The sequence below is a fragment of the Cherax quadricarinatus genome, chromosome 35 (assembly GCF_038502225.1).
Source record: "Cherax quadricarinatus isolate ZL_2023a chromosome 35, ASM3850222v1, whole genome shotgun sequence".
Lineage (NCBI taxonomy): Eukaryota > Metazoa > Arthropoda > Malacostraca > Decapoda > Parastacidae > Cherax > Cherax quadricarinatus.
Window position 1 is genome coordinate 7,455,696 of NC_091326.1, and position 18,064 is coordinate 7,473,759.

Genomic DNA, 18,064 nt, shown 5'->3' on the forward strand with positions numbered 1-18,064 from the left:
CACCATTACACTTCATCTCGTGTGCGTATCATGTATTGTGATTATTTGTGTTTAATTAGTAATTAAGAAGAAAGGGGAGAGATGGATGAAGGGTGAGCAGCAGCTAGACAACTCTAATTTTTAATTTGTGACTTGGATACTGTATACATGTTTACATTTGGACTATAGCATGAAGTCAGGCTCTGTTGTCATTACCTACCTCTTTATTACTAGTGTGTTGAAGAATTGCTTCCTGGAAGCTTTTTTCATCTGTATTCCCTTGTTCTGTTTCTCTTCTCCTTGAGTCTGTCCTTGTCTACCCTCTTTATGCTCTGAAGTATTTTGAATGTCATAATCATATCAGTAATGGTTTTATGTTTCAGGAGCAAAAGATATAACTTGTGCACTTCTCCCCCTCCCCCTCCCCACTCTCTCATATAGCTCTAGTACAAATGTAGAGGTATACTATCTGAATTTTTTTCTTTTTTTTTCACTTTATACTTGGCTAGGTAAAGGTTGTACGTTGATGCTAGATACTCCTGCATTAGTTGTGATGGCTTGGAGGTGGTCTTGTTTAGATTTCTAGCACTCATCCTTGTTTGGCACCTTAGCATGTACTGATGTTATTCTGTACAATACACGTGTCAAAATATGACAGGCTATCATCTGCTATCAGCTATCATATCACTTGCATATAGTATATTTTTTTTTAACTCATTGGTCGTCTCCCACCGAAGTAGGGTGACCCCAAAAAAGAAAGAATCACTTTCACCATCATTCACATAATATCACTCTTTTCAGAGGTGCCCAGACATGACAGTTTAGACATTACTCCAAACAGCCAGTATCCCAAACCCCTCCTTTAACCCGTAAACGGTCCAAACATATATATACGTTTTTTCAACATTTGAAAGTATGTAAGAAAAAGTAGATTTTTTTTTTTTTTTTTTTTTTTACATTTGAAAATGTGTAAAAAAACTTTTGATTTACCTTTTTTTTTTTTGTTATATTTGAAAATATGTCAAAAAAATGTAGATCTACTCTTGGAGCACTACACATGTGAACGTAGATCTGCTTGGACCGTTTACGGGTTAAAGTGCAGGCATTGTACTTCCCACCTCATGACTCAAGTCTGGCTAACCGGTTTCCCTGAATCCCTTCACATACTATTACCCTGCTCACACTCCAACAGCTTGTCAGGTCCCAAAAACCATTCGTTTCCATTCACTCCTATCTTACATGCTCACACATGCCTGCTGTATGTCCACACAAAACCTCTTTTACCCCCTCCCTCCATCCTTTCCTAGAACAACCCCTACCCCTCCTTCGCCCCACTACAGATTTATACACTTTAAAGTCGTCCTATTTTGCTCCATCCTCTCTAAATGACCAAACCTCCTCCTAATTTTCACATTATGAATTCTCTGCATAATATTTACAACACACATTGCCCTTAGACATATTGATATGACAACATTGCATGTATTGACTGGTATGCAGGAATCAATTAATTTAATCACAAACACAGATCTGAGAATCATATGGGATATGTATGTACGGACTAATGAGAGGTGGGACGGGGGAGGCAGGGGAAGCTTGGCCTCCCCCACAAAGGCAATGGACTGACCCACAGGCAGGCCACCCAGGAGTCTACTAGACAGAGGAGGAAAAAATCCCTCAGTCCAACTCAGTGATCCAAATTTTTTTCCCAGATGTGGCACCATGTTAGTTGATTTTTATGAAGTTAGTCTAAAATATGCTGCAATTTTGCACTAGTGTAATGGAGAAAACATGTTAAAGGAAAAGTGTTAATTGACAATCTGCTGTATAATATCCAGTACATAATTCCCTTTGCAAGTTTTTTAATATGGGCTATTTTTCATTTCAGAAGTTGTAATGTATATACTATCAGTTATGCATGTATGTTGTCCTTTATACTTAGGAAACTGCTCTGATAGTCATTAGCATGTGCATCAATGTTCTTTGGGAGTAATGTGGTATATGTTGGTCAGTAAGGTTTTGGTTTAACAAATTGTATTAATAATATGTTCACTGTCATAAGTGTTGGATTGTTTTTGGAATACTGGTGAGTATGGTATGTTTAAACTTATCACTGTCATCTCTGAAAGATTTCAAATATATTTAAAAGAAAATTCTTGTTAGATGCCACCTAACATAAGTGAAAACTTTCAGTAAATACTTCATTATTCTTTATTAATAAAAAAATTGACAAACATTTTGAAATTTTTTTTAAAAAATATGGGTACTGCAGGTTATTCTGGATAAATAAATTTAATGCTGCTCAAAATATTAACAGATGTTCAAAGAAATATGCTTTTAGTTGTTACCTAGAATTATACAAGCCATTGTTATTCAGGTGAGTTAATATCATTTCCATGTTACATGCATTCTTATTTGTTAATATATTGTCTTTGTGGGATGTATACCTCTTATGTATGTCTTATATATACTCTTAATATGACAGGTCACCCCAAGACACCAGCTCACCATGAAGATAATCATGGAGATTTAAAGGCTGTCTTGGGCCACCATGCGGATGAACCTCATGACATCATGGATGACAACACATTACATCATGTGATAAATGATTCTCATCATATACCACATGTTCCTGATTTAAATGCTGTTCATTTGGTACTGCATTATCTTTTTTTATATATATTATTTTTACTAGTTTTAATATTGGTTACCTGTTCTCAGCCTATTGAAAAAGTCTCTGAAATATTGTTTATAGTTATAAAAACAAAATCTGTTAACAGATAATGCACACTGGTATTTTATCTTGTAAGAACTTAGAGAGAATAGCAATTTGATTGTGTTATTGTCTGAAAAGCTTATAGTTTGCGCAGCAGTTCATGTAGAACTGAACCTAATACGTACGTACATAGCTAATACATCGGCCATCTCTCACCAGGGCAATATGACCCAAGGAAAAAAAAGGAAACATGTTAACTATTTTTTCTTTTGTCATTCATTAATATAATAATAAAAATGGAAGGCATTGGGTTGGAAGGGAGACATCCCACTGTATGTAGTACTCATGGAAATCTGTGGAGGGTAGTAAATAAAATTTCACACAACTCATTGTTTCATGCTTTACAGCATGTAAATCAAGATTGAAGTGCTCTACCAAATTTTTGGTTGCAATATCTGAATCACTGCAACAAATTTGTTCTAAAGGAAGTTACAGTATATCATAAAAAGTTTTTTTTTATTCTTGGTCTCCATATAAGTACATAAGTACATAAAAATCTTTTTATATGGCTGCTACTTTCAAATTTAAAAAAAAATCCACTAAACATTACCCCCAAAAGTACTGACATCCATTATGACCTGCATTATTGTGTACTATCTATTTTGTAAGAACATTTTAACGTAATTTTTTGGCCTGGACCATTTTTTTTTTTCTTGAACCATGATTTTCTTTATGCAAGATAGAACATTGAACCTGTGTTTTTAGCCAGAGCCTTCAATAAAATTAATTCAGTATGCTTGCTTACAGGCATCAGGATCAGGTGATAATCATAAAATTGTTAGGAGAAGCTCTAATGATGGAGCATTTAGTATCTATGAATGTCGTCGCTCTCAACTCATGGGTCAGCTTGTCGATAATGCATCTCCCTTCCTCTTCCCTTGTACTATTGAGTACTCTCTACTTTGTGCTGGTGAGTTGACTATATTAGTGAATGTTGATTTCACATAATACATACTGTACTTTGGCTAAACTAATATCCATTCATTACATAGTTTTCAATGCACTAATCTTTTCCCTTTTGTCTATTTTTTATTTTTTATAAAACCTTATTTAAATTTCACAAGGTGTCCTCTATGTGATCTGGAAGAACATCAACAAACCTGAAGTGGCTTATGATGGGGATTCGGACATTTCCACTTATGTAGCTCGTAAAGCCCGCCATCATTACTCGGTGGATTGTGCTCATGCTAATCGTGGTCTTTTTATGGGCATCCTTGTCCTTGTGCTTACCATCATCTCCCTGATTCTATTTTTTGTGCTTATCAACAATGAAGATTACAAGTCTCTAGCAATATTGGAGGCTAGTATCATCGAACTTTCTGTATATGGGTAAGAAATATTTTACTTGTACTGTATACTAAATATATATTTTTAGGAGATTAACCAAAGTTTTTTAAAAAAATCATAATTTGGAATTAACTATAATTTTATAAAATATGTAGTTAATGCATACTTGTAGTAAGTTGTTGTTGTTGTTGTTATAAGAATTTTGCATATTTAATATAGCATTTCACCTACTGGCTTGACAATTACATATGTAGAGTACAGTATAATTGCTACTCTCTTGTATTAAAAAAGTAAGAACATTAGGAAACAAGCAAACAAAACACACATGTAGGGAATAATGGATGGAAAATGTGAAAGCAGTAGTTATTAAAAGGCCAGCCTGAAGGTAAAGTAAATGTAACGGAATACTAAGTATGATAATCCTCCAGTTTGAGCATAACCTAATAAAAAAGTAAACACAAGGGAAAATTTATAGTGATACTATGAGCAACTGAGTCTAGCTAGTCTGCTTAACACTTTGTGACTAAAATAAGTAAATTTACCTACTCCATCTTCTGTATATCCATGATTTGTAACCACTCTCTCTAATACTACTGTCTAATTATTACATATAATAAACTACTAAAGTACTGATATGACTATCTTCCTTTTCATAATGATCATCAGTGTTGCAACTGTAACCGTGGTTATAGGGATGATACAGATGCGAGAATTAGAATTTGTACCAGATGGAGAGATAGAGCTGGACAACATCCTTCTACTAATTGCTCAGACTGGTGTTTACATCTATACTTCCTTCACTGTCATTGGAGGACACTTCACTTTAAGAGTAAGAACCCAAGATAATTCTGTGTAATAAATATGTTTGCATTTTTTTTTATTTATAAATATGAAAATATACTGTACTACAATAATACCCAGACAGGCTCCTTCCCCTTCCTGAAATGCTTGTCCTTAAATTTTGCCTGCTGGGTACACCATTCATTAGTTCCATCTCTCCACTTTATGGATAGTGTACAGTTCTGGAGGGACACTGACTGCTGACTTGGGTTGGAACTTGTTTACATTTCTATTTTCCAAGCCAACTCTGGCTTTCTTTCCTGTCATTGCCCAGCTTTGGTCAATTCTTTCCCCAGATGGCACAAACTTGAACCTTTTCATTGTCATGACCCTTGCTTGCAAACTTGCACCCAGTGTCGAAGAATTTTCAAAAGAAAAGTCATTTTATCTTATGAAATGATCGAGAATCTCTTTCTGAAGGTAATAAAACCAAAAGTATGAAATTTGACGGAACCTTACAGAATTAGTCTCAAAGTTAGGAGTCTTGGCGATTTCACCCACTTTATACCTTATTTTTGGCCAATTCCATTGTTCCAGTTGACCAAACTCATAGCTATTTTACTAGTATTTCTTCTATTCTGTCAATTGAGTATAAGAAACAGCCCATTTACATATTTCAACCACCTAAAAAAATGACCAGAAATTGGTAATTTGGCCAATTTCACAAAAATTTCAAGGGATGCCTATTTCAAAATAAGGTCCAGAATACAGTGCAGATATTCTGGACACTTAACCCTTTCAGAGTTGGTGCCGTACTAGTACGGCTTGCGCACTAGGGTTGGTGCCGTACTAGTACGCGTAAATTCTAGCGGCTTCAAATTAAGCGGGAAACAGCTGGTAGGCCTAGCTGTGAGAGAATGGGTCTGCGTGGTGAGTGTGCACAGTAGAAAAAAATTCTGGGACCCAGTGGTGCACTGTGGGAACGCCATTTTAGTACACCTTGCTCACCATGCCTCGTGGTAAGAAACTCCTCACCCCTCGGTGAATTGGGACACTTTTGTTCCCCAGTGACAGTTCTAATACAGATGGAAGTGCCAGTGAAGATGAGTTTCAAGGTTCTGATGAGATTGTGACCAAAACTAATAACCATAATACCGGTAATAGCGAGGAAAACCCAGATGACTCTCAGCCTTCCACCTCTGATGCTGGGCCGTCTTGTTCATGTTCAATTGTACCAGAACCAAAGAGGAAACTCCTATTTTCCCATATCCCAGACTCAGGTATAAGCATTGGTGATGATAGTGATAGTGACAGTGACTGAACTACATGCTCTTGAAAACGGTTCCAGTAGCGATAGTGAAGTGGAATATTCTCCAGTGAAGCGTCAGTATATACGACGGTATATGCGCTCTGGTAGTGTGCCATATGCTATTCCAAGGGGAAGGAGTACATACCATGAAAATGAAGATGATAGTGTTGCAATTGGGATGGAAAATATGCATGGTGGTGGTAGTGGTGGTGCCGCTGTGAGGCACCAGCAGTGGGCCATGCTGCCACCCACGCCACTGCCTCAGCTGATCTACAACAAAGGCCACCATCCCCCACCCACCCACCACACCAGCCTCCACAACCACAACCTCTACAACAACAACCACCTGTCCATATCCAGTACACACCAGCAGACTGCACCTGGGATTGGGAGGAAGCTGCCAATTTTGTTCCAAATCCCCATCAGTTTGATGAAACCCAAAGTGGAATACGGCAATCTTGTACACTTGGGAACAATGCCACTGAACTGGAATGTTTCGAGTTATTCTTTGATGAACCCCTGATGGAAATTGTCAGGGAAAGCAACAGATACTTCGATTACACCATGGCAAACACAATACTTTCACCAAACTCATGCCTACACCAGTGGAAGGAGACAACTGTGGCCGAGATGTATCTTTTGTTTGCCACAATAATGCTTATGCCACATGTGTATAAGCAGTGTGAAATCATACTGGTCAACAGACCGCCTGATTGCAACCTCAGGTTTCAGTGATATAATAGGAGTGAATCGATTTGTGCTACTATTACGCATGCTTCACCTCTCAGACAAAACCAGGCCTGACAGAAACGACAGGTTATATAAGATTAGGAATGTGTTTGTGTATCTGAAATAGAAATTCAATATGTATTTTTATCCCTTCAGGAAGCTTGTTATTGATGAGTCTTTGATTCTGTTCAAAGGAAGGCTCTCATTCAAGCAGTACATACCAGGCAAGAGGAAACGCTTTGGTATAAAGTTGTTTGTGCTTTGTTATTGTTAGTGTCTTGTATTGGATATAATTGTGTATACCGGAAGTAATACATAGTGAGATACCAGGAAGTTACATTGGACCCTCGCCTAATGAACACATCGCATAATGTTAAATCTGCCTAACGAAGGATTTGAGCATAAATATTTTGCCCTGCCTAACGATAAAAAACTCGCCCAACATGATTCGTCTGGGACCTGTCCACGTGTGGCCTGAGCTCGCCTCAGCTGCCCCATGGGTGCCAGTGTTCACAAGCTACCCAGTGTGGTCGTATCTACAGATACATTCGGTACAATGCCTGCACTTTAAAGGAGGGGTTTGGGATATTGGCAGTTTGGAGGGATATGTTGTGTATCTTTATATGTGTATGCTTCTAGACTGTTGTATTCTGAGCACCTCTGCAAAAACAGTGATAATGTGCGAGTGTGGTGAAAGTGTTGAATGATGATGAAAGTATTTTCTTTTTGGGGATTTTCTTTCTTTTTTTTGGGTCACCCTGCCTCGGTGGGAGACGGCCGACTTGTTGAAAAAAAAAAAAAAACTGCAAAAGAAGTCACCATGGGCCCCAAGAAAGCTTCTAGTGCCAACCCTGTGGTAAAAAGGGTGAGAATTAGTATGGAAATGAAAAAAGAGATAACTGCAAAGTACGAAAGTGGAGTGATGTCTTGGAGCTGGCCAAGTTGTATACCAAACCCCAATCAATCATCGCTACTATCTTGGCCAGCAAAATGGCAATCAAGGAAGATTTTCTTGCAAAAGGTGCCACAACTGAGGGAATTGCTTCAGAGGTGGGGTGAGAGAAATTGAGGAAGTTGCCTTCTTCAACGATTAAGGAAATGTGTAGTGTGGTCAAATGTGCAAACCTTTATGGAGGAAAATCACCCTGACACAGCTATTGCAAGCCGTGCTGGTGACTTTTACAATGACAATGTTGTGAACTACTTTAGCAATAATTTAAAGGAATACGAGGTACAGAGCTCTATGGAGAGATTTTTGGTGTAACAGAGGTCCAGTGACTCTCAGGTTGTTCCCAGTGGCATTAAAAGAAGGGAAGTAACCCCAGAAAAGGAATTGCTACCTCAAGTCCTCATGGAAGGGGATTCCCCTTCCAAACAATAACAACTTCCACCATCTCCCCTCCTCCCATCCCATCAGTCATCACCAGATCTTCAATAAAGGTAAGTGTCATGTATTCTTTATTTAGTACAGTAGTAATTGTGCATGTCTTCCTCTTTTTTGGGCATATAAAAATGTATATTTGATGTGGTAAATTTTTTTCTTTTCATACTTTGGGGTGTCAGGAACGGATTAATTTGATTTCCATTATTTCTTATGGGAAAATTAATTCGGCTAACGATAATTTCGGCTAATGATAATTTCAGCTAACGATGAGCTCTTAGGAACGAATTAATATCCTTAGGCGAGGGTCCACTGTACTGGGTATCTCCGGTGATGTGGTTAGAACAGTGATGGGACTATATCTTGGTAAGGGACATATATTATATACTGATAACTGGTACACAAGCCCCTTACTCAGTGATTTCTTGCGAGTGAACATGTCAGATGTGTGTGGCACAGTGCGTGCAAATCGTAAACATATGCCCAGGTTCGACGCTGGCACTCGTAGAGGTGAGGTGCAGGCATTTGCTGCCAATGACATCATGGCATTTCGGTGGCATGACAAACGAGATGTCACACTGTTGTCATCAGTTCGCCCTAACGAAATGGCAGACACTGGCAGGCAGCATAGAGAAAGCAATGAACCCATTCTAAAACCTGCAGCTGTGACCGACTACACCCTCAATATGCATTCAGTGGACAAATGTGACATGCAGATTGGGTTTGCTGATTGTGTTCACAAGAGTTATAAGTGGTACATAAAACTCTTTCCATATTCTGGACATTTCCATGCTCAATGCTTATAATATATATAAGACGAGGACCAGAAACAAACCACCATATGGCAAATTTTGTCTGTCATCAGACAAATAATAATCAAGTACCAAGGAACAACACCTGCAATAGAAAACTGCCCACGAAGTTATCAACAACTACCTTCTCGTCTGAAGCATGGTGATCACTTCCTAACAAAACTGCCTGCTACTGCTTTCAAGAAAAAGGCTCAGAAAAGGTGTTATGTCTGTGCACATACAAAAAACAAAACGCCCACAACAATGCAGAGACACTCGTTTTATGTGTGAGGAGTGTAATACATCATTGTGCATGACACCATGTTTCAAAGACTTCCACAAGCTGCAGAACTTCTAGAAACATTCCCTGTGACTATATATGTATATAAAATATAGAAAAATAGTAATAAACAACATTTTATATTTTTCATTTGTGTAAACAAGTTTTGTAAACAATATAGTGACAACAGTGTTTGTGCAGTTATTGTGTAGTAAAGAAAAAGAAATAACTTACAAAATAGTGCTCATATTGGTCTCACAGGCCATAAAAGCTACTTGAAATTTTTTTTTTTTAAATAATAGAAAATAGTACCGAAAAAACAAAATACAGTGGAACCTCTACTTGCGAGTTTAATCCATTCCATGACCTTGCTCGCAACTGGATTTGCTCGTTTGCAGAGTCAATTTACCTCATTTAAATTAATTGAAATGCAATTAATCCGTTGCAGTGGAATTCTGTACTTCAGTAATTTCGCTAATATCAACTCTACAGCTTATCTATCTATCTCATTTCGTCTAATATGACATAATAAACAATATAAATAATATAGAAACTTGATATATACTCTAAAATTAATAAAATATGTCATTCATGTAGTGGTATGGGCGGTGGAGACGAGTGTGTCTGGAGACCGGGCAAAATACTTCATGAATAATTTCGCTAATATCATCTATATGGCTTATTTATATATCACAGTTCATCTAATATGACATAACAGACAATATAAATAACATAGAAACACGATATATACTCTAGAATGAATAAAATGTCATTATGTAACAGGTGGAGGCAGCCACAACCGCTCCCTCTTTGTTGTAGTAAACACTGCCATCTAGTGACAGCCTTTTGAAGCCATCTATTATAATTATTATATGTAGCACATTATTATTATATATGTATTATTATTATTATACATATTATATTATTATTATTATTATTATATGTATTATTATTATTCATATTATTATTATACATATTATTATTATTATTATTATATAAATTATTTGTAATTTTTATTCACACAAAAAATATAAGATTTACTGTTATTCCTTATTGCAATAATTGTATAAATATGTCAACCCATGTAAACTCCATTCACGACTGCATATTGGAATGGACAGTGACATAATTTGTTTACTCTGAAACAGCCAAGCAATGGACCATTTCTCCTACGTTGAGCTCAATTTCAAGACACTTTTCGTCATGAAAGCAATCAAAATCGTATCTATTTCTGTAATATATCTTCCATTCTATCAAATTAGACCAAAAAAACAAGAATATAACCATAAAAACCATTCGAAATTACCAAGTTTCAATAAGATAGTCCAACAAACAAATGAGATACAATTCCCGAGATCAAGAGCAAGAGCCCCTCACCAGTGTCAAGGAACCTGCCTTGAGGTCTGCTCACTTGTGGAAATTTTGCTCACGTATGGAAGCAAAAAATTGACCCATCAGCTGCTCGTATTTGGAAAAACTCACACGTGGACACGCTCGCAAGTAGAGGTTCCACTGTAAACGAATACCGGGTGACCGGCAGTCGGCGATGTTGCCGTATGCCGGTCATTTTGTCAACTTCACGCCTCCATATTTCGGTAAGTATTGATGGTAAAAAAATTTTTATTTAGCCTATAATGTTTAGAAAAAAGAACTATCTTTTCATAGGAAAAAATCTTTTTTTTTTTTTTTTTTTTTTTTTTTTTTTGAATTTTTACCAACCCTGAGAACAGGTTTGGGAGAGGGCATGCCGACCCTGAAAGGGTTAAAATAATATTTTCTCTGCTCATTAGTTACGTCTCCAGGTCCCTCTTACATTACACTTGCTTTGATTTTGAATTTTTTTTCACGCAAAAAACAGATTTACTGTTATGGAGATGACTGCATTATTGTAATAATTGTATAAATAATGTCAACCCATTTGTGATTGCATATTAGACTGGCCAGTTGAACATGGATGTGTGATGTGATTTGTTTATTCATTGGCAAAAATCTAAAATTTCTGCTACTTGGAGCTAAATTTCGAGGTACACCTACCATCCAACTTACGACTGAGTTCGATTCCGAGAAACCGGTCATAAGTCGAAATGGACGTAAGTCGAACTTTACTACTGAATATCAACATAACATTTTTGTAATGACTTTATTTTATTGTTTTATTTTGGTATTTCATGTTTTACTTTACTTTTTATGCTGTTAGTACTGTATTTTATACTGTAAGGTTTAGGATAAACACTGTGTACAACACAAACACTTGTTTATTTCCCAGAAATTTGGCATAAAAAACACGGTCATAAGTAGAGGTGTCGTATGTCGAGCAGGCCGTAAGTCGGGTGGTAGGTGTACTTTCCATCCTGAAACCAATCAAAATCATCTCTATTTCCGTAATATATCTTTTCAGTCTATCTAATGAGACCCAAAAAAACGAAAATACATCCATAAAAACTATAAAGAACTACATTGCAAAGTTGCTGTTTTTACACCAAAAACATGGTCGCAGTTTTTTCTCATTATGCACTGCGTGCTGCAGGATTTTTTTCATATGATGCACACTTACCACACAGACCTATTTCATATCTAGGCCCAAATTTACAGGTCATAGCTTATCTAAGTTGAGCTGAGCTTGTGGCATCATACTACAGGACTGACAGTTGCTTCAAAGCCGTAATACAATGGGACCAACAGTTAAAGGGTTAAGTATAGAAAAATGGTAGTAACTGCAGAATTAGTGGAACCTTAGCTTACGAATGCCTCACCATGCGAATTTTTCAAGATACGAACCGTCATTTGGTCGATTTTTTGCTTCTGGATCCGAAGGAAATTTCAGGATGTGAACTTCCCCCTCAAGGGAGGTGCCTTAAATGAATAAAATATTTATTTCTTTGCAAAGGTTACAATGTGTGTTTACATATAATTGGAGCAAAGAAAGCCACTATCATGCTGAGGCATTTCAGGCAGACTTAACCTAATACTAACAGACAGGTGAAAAGTGTACTAGTAGTGGTTACCAATGTTTTGCTGATGGTGGTACCAACTACTGGCAGCCTTTTGAAGTTTCTCCTTACTGCTTTTATTATTATTATTAGTGTATTATTATTATAATTATTATTATAATTATTACAGTGGACCCCCGCCTAACGTTGGCATCACATAACGTTAAATCCGCCTAGCGATACATTTTATCGCTAAAATTTTGCCTCGCCTAGCGCTAAAAGCTCACTCAACGCGGTTTGTCCAAGATGCGTCCATGTGCAGCCTGAGCCAGCCTCACTTGTTCCGCCGGTGGCATTGTTTACAAGCCAGCCTCCGCGGTAACATCCAAGCATACAATCGGAACATTTCGTATTATTACAGCCTTTTTAGTGATTTCACCTGCAAAATAAGTGACCATGGGCCCCAAGAAAGCTTCTAGTGCCAACCCTACAGGAATAAGGGTGAGAATTACTATGGAGATGAAGAAAGAGATCATTGCTAAGTATGAAAGTGGAGTGCATGTCTCCGAGCTGGCCAGGTTGTATAGTAAACCCCAATCAACCATCGCTACTATTGTGTCCAAGAAAACGGCAATCAAGGAAGCTGTTCTTGCCAAAGGTTTAACTTTGTTTTCGAAACAGAGATCGCAAGTGATAGAAGATGTTGAGAGACTGTTATTGGTGTGGATAAACGAAAAACAGATAGCAGGCGATAGCATCTCTCAAGCGATAATAAGTGAAAAGGCTAGGAAGTTGCATGAGGATTTAATTAGAAAAATGCCTGCAACTAGTGATGATGTGAGTGAATTTAAGGCCAGCAAAGGTTGGTTTGAGAGATTTAAGAAGCGTAGTGGCATACATAGTGTGATAAGGCATGGTGAGGCTGCCAGTTCGGACCACAAAGCAGCTGAAAAATATGTGCAGGAATTCAAGGAGTACATAGACAGTGAAGGACTGAAACCTGAACAAGTGTTTAATTGCGACAAAACAGGCCTGTTTTGGAAGAAAATGCCAAGCAGGACCTACATTATTCAGGAGGAAAAGGCACTCCCAGGACATAAGCCTATGAAAGACAGGCTTACTCTGTTGATGTGTGCCAATGCTAGTGGTGATTGCAAAGTGAAGCCTTTATTGGTGTATCACTCTGAAACTCCCAGAGCATTCAGGCAAAAGAATATCCTCAAGGCTAATTTGTGTGTGCTGTGGAGGGCAAACAGTAAGGCATGGGTCACTAGGGACTTTTTCTATGACTGGTTACACCAAGCATTTGCCCCCACTGTGAAAAATTACCTAATTGAAAATAAATTAGACTTTAAGTGCCTCCTGGTGTTAGACAATGCCCCTGGTTATCCTACAGACTTGGCAGAGTGACTTTGTGGGGGACATGAGCTTCATTAAGTCAAGTTTTTGCCTCCTAATACCATTCCTCTCCAGCCCATGGACCAGAAGGTCATTGCAAACTTCAAAAAACTGTACACAAAAGCTCTGTTTGAAAGGTGCTTTGTAGTGACCTCAGAAACTCGATTGACTCTAAGAGTTTTGGAGAGATCACTTTAACCCTTTGACTGTTTACACCGTATAAATACGTCTTACGCGCCACTGTTTCTGACGTATTTATACACATAAATTCTAGCGGCTTCAAATCAAGCAGGAGAAAGCTGGTAGGTCCACATGTGAGAGAATGGGTCTCCATGGTCAGTGTGCACCATATAAAAAAAATCAGGGAGCCAGTGGTGCATTGTGGGAATGCCATTTCTGTTGTCCTTTTTCAGCATGCCTAGCGGTAAGAAATATGTGATTCCGCAGCAAATCTGGGACTCTTCTCTCCCAAGTGATGCTCTAACACAGATGGAAGTGTCAGTGAAGATCAATTTCATGGTTTTGAGGAGTTTGAGACCAAAAGCAATGCCCAGGATATCAGAAGAATGGAGGAGGAAGAGGAAGAAGGAAGAAGGAAGGAAGGAGGAGAAAGGAGGAGGAGGGAGGGAGGAGGAGGAGGAGGGAGGGAGGAGGAGGAGGAAGAGGAAGGAGGAAGATGATGATGATGATGTTCCCTTGAAGCATGGAAAACAGTTCACCCCTTGACAGTGACAAGATAAGGGGAGATAACATCTGATAAGAGCTGACGTTTGATGAGCATAAACGAGGGTGGAGGGAGGGGGCAGCTGATGAGGAAAGATTAGGTGATCATCCCCCTCTTTGTTTTTGCTGGTACACTAACATTTCTGTCTGTCTATTTGTCTGTCTGCCAAGCTCCCTGTCTATCCGTCTAGCTCTCTGTCTCAGAGAGCCACAAGACTGCGTCATCACGTTTACTCACATCTTCAAGCAGAGTATAGCACTTTGTCTGGATTTCTTGGGTTATCCTAGGTAATTTACACTATGTATACTTGTATTTATGTGTACCTATGAGACAGAGATAGACACAGATAGAGAGAGAGACAGATTGAAAGAGATAGAATGAGGGAGAAAGATAATTAGATAGAATGGAAGGGAAGCAGCATCCGACCCCATTGTTTTGACAGGCGGGAGGGGGAGTGAGTAATGAGACAATGTCATTTTGACAGCTGCCGACCTGACTCAAAACAATTATAAGCCACACACTGGCACACAAGAAAAGCTTGCTGAATGGAGATAATAGCAGTTATATGAAAGTATCTAGTGACTATATATGTGTATACAGTGGAACCTCAAAAATTGAACTGCTCCCAACACGACCAATTATGTAAGTGTATTTTTGTAAGTGCTTTTATAAGTGTATTTTTGAGGGTCTGAAATGGACTAATCTAATTTACATTATTCCTGATGGGAATAAATTCATTCGGTAAAGGCACTCGAACAGCCTTCTGGACCGAAGAAAGTTCGATATTTGAGGTTCCACTGTATATATATTATAGAAACCAGAAGCAAGAAGGGAAGGCAGGAATGAAGGAAGGACAGATGGAATGTAGGAGGAGAGGTAGGAAAGGAATGCAGGGAAGTAGGAAGGAAGGAATGATGACACACGACCATTTACCTAGGATAACTACATAACGCAACTGCCTGCTAATACTTTGAAGAAAACTGCTCGGACGAGGTGTTTTGTCTTTGCACATAAAAAAAAAAGTCCACAAAAATGCACACACACTGGTTTTATGTGTGAGGAGTGTAAAACACCATTGTGTATGAAAACATGTTTCACAGAGTTCCACAAGCTGCAGAACTTCTAGGAATATATTCGGTGACTGTACATTGGTATATACAGTGGACCCCCGGTTAACGATATTTTTTCACTCCAGAAGTATGTTCAGGTGCCAGTACTGACCGAATTTGTTCCCATAAGAAATATTGTGAAGTAGATTAGTCCATTTCAGACCCCCAAACATACACGTACAAACGCACTTACATAAATACACTTACATAATTGGTCGCATTCGGAGGTAATCGTTATGCGGGGGTCCACTGTATATTATAGAACAATAGTAATAAACAATTTTTTGTATTGTTTGTTTTTGTAAACAAGTTTTGTAAACAATATATTGATAATTATGTTTGTGTGCTTATTGTGTTGTATACAACGAGTGTATATATGTACATTGCACCTTACTTTGGTCTCATAGGCCACATAAGTTATGTGAAAAAATAAAAGTGAAAAAAGCAAAAAACCTTCAAATACAAGTAAACTAAAGTTTACCAGGTGAGCGGCAGTCGCCGCTGTTGCCATACGCGGCTCATTTTCTGCAAACTTCACAGCTCTATATCTCGGTAAGTACTGATGGCAAAAATTTTTTTTTGGATTAAAACACTCGGAAAAATAATCTTAACATTTCCATAAGAAATTTTTTTTTTTTTTTCCAATATTTTGCGACATAGAATGACAGTTTCAGAAAGGGGCCTGCGACAGTCAAAGGGTTATTAAGTAAGTAAGTTTATTCAGGTATACACAAGTACAGTTACATAGAATTATCAGACAGAGTGACTTATTTCCATTGGGGTCCTTTTACCTTATTATAATATAAAGGTTATAATATTTTCTTATTATTCTACAATGAAGATAACATCTTATTATCATACTAAAAAGACTATCTACTACACCAAGGTCATTTAGACTATCTACAATACGAGGGTCATTACTAGGAATAAGGTAAAATTTACACGTATGTTAGCTAAAAAATAGAAAATCATTCCCCTCCCTTTCTGTAGCTACATTCATCAGACACCTTTTGGCACTCTTCTTGAACTGGTTCATGCTATAACTGGCTTTGACATGTGCGGGCAGTCTGTTCCATTCCTTTATTGCTGTACAATAAAAGGTGTTTGAAGCCTGGCCACTGACTGTGGGTACTACAAAGTTGTGCTCTCTCCCCCTAGTACTATGATTGCTTTGGTTCCCAACCTTGACAAAATTGACAGCAAGATATTCTGGACATTGTTTGTGAGCAATTTTATAAACATGATTTAGCTTCAGTTGTTTTACTCTGTCTTCAACATTCAGCATATCCAACTGCTATAATTCATCCTGGCCTATATCCTCAATTGTGTAAACCTTATAGGTAAGGCTTGGGAGGGAGTGACTAAGAGGACCTTGAACTCTGCTTAGAAGAAACTGTGGCCAGAATGTGTAGACAAAAGGGATTTTGAAGGATTTGAGGCTAACCCTGAGAGGCATATGCCAGTTGAGGAATAAATTGTGGCATTGGGGAAGTCCTTGGGGTTGGAGGTTAGTGGGGAGGATGTAGAAGAGTTGGTGGAGGAGGACAATGAAGAACTAACCACTGATGAGCTGCTAGATCAACTTCAACAGCAAGAGGCCACACCTGAGGAAACTGCTTCGGAGGAGGGGAGAGAGAAATTGAAGAAGTTGCCTACTTCAAAGATTAAGGAAATATGTGCAAAGTGGCTTGAAGTGCAAATCTTTATGGATGAAAATCACCCTCAGACAGCTGTTGCAAGCCGTGTTGGCAACCTGTACACTGACAATGTTGTGAACCACTTTAGGAAAGTCATAAGGGAAGGAGAGGTACAGACCTCTATGGACAGATATGTTGTGCGACAGAAGTCCAGTGACTCTGAAGCTGGTCCTAGTGGCATTAAAAGAAGGGAAGTAACCCCAGAAAAGGACTTGACACCTCAAGTCATAATGGAAGGGGATTCCCCTTCTAAACACTAAGACCATCAACACTCTCCCCTCCTCCCATCCCATCAATCATCACCAGATCTTCAATAAAGGTGTCATGTAACTGTGCATGTCTTCTTCAGCTTGTGTGTATTAAGATTAATATTTCATGTGGTAAAAAATTTTTTCATACTTTTGGGTGTCTTGCACAGATTAATTTGATTTCCATTATTTCTTATGGGGAAAATTAATTCGCCTAGCGATAATTTTGCCTAACATTGAGCTCTCAGGAACGGATTAATAGCGTTATGCGAGGGTCCATTGTATTATAATTATTATTATTATTAGTACGTACATGGTGATGGGCTCTTGATCTATAGAATTGGATCTGTGCTCCAGTTCCCTAATTAATAATAATAATAATAATTATAATATGTATGTACTAAGAATAATAATATTAAAAATATATGTTGTCATTTTTAGACATTTTTCGTATTTTTTTTTTATGTTTGTGCCAAATGCTTCAAAATAGAAATTGGTAACCCTCTGGGTGGCTGTAGGTACAGCTGCTATGACCATGGCTATCTCAATGCCAACCAAGAGTCAAAAGAAAGAGGTGTGCCGCTCTGAGTGATCGCAGCAGACCCCAAAGAGACAGTATTTGCGTACAATCAGCAAGAAGCGATTA

The 18,064-nt window shown here is 38.1% G+C and overlaps 1 protein-coding gene and 1 long non-coding RNA gene across 4 annotated transcripts in view; one reads left to right on the plus strand and one right to left on the minus strand.

Moving 5' to 3' along the window:
- Positions 1-18,064, plus strand: part of LOC128695152 (serine-rich adhesin for platelets) — a 201,203-nt gene that overhangs the window by 168,328 nt on the left and 14,811 nt on the right. The window contains exons 13-16 of the mRNA XM_070091355.1: positions 2,465-2,634; positions 3,503-3,665; positions 3,820-4,084; positions 4,709-4,871. Of these exons, the coding sequence (XP_069947456.1) occupies positions 2,465-2,634; positions 3,503-3,665; positions 3,820-4,084; positions 4,709-4,871 (761 nt within the window). The remainder of the gene's footprint in view (positions 1-2,464; positions 2,635-3,502; positions 3,666-3,819; positions 4,085-4,708; positions 4,872-18,064) is intronic.
- Positions 1-18,064, minus strand: part of LOC138853610 (uncharacterized) — a 124,422-nt gene that overhangs the window by 61,157 nt on the left and 45,201 nt on the right. The window lies entirely within an intron of this gene.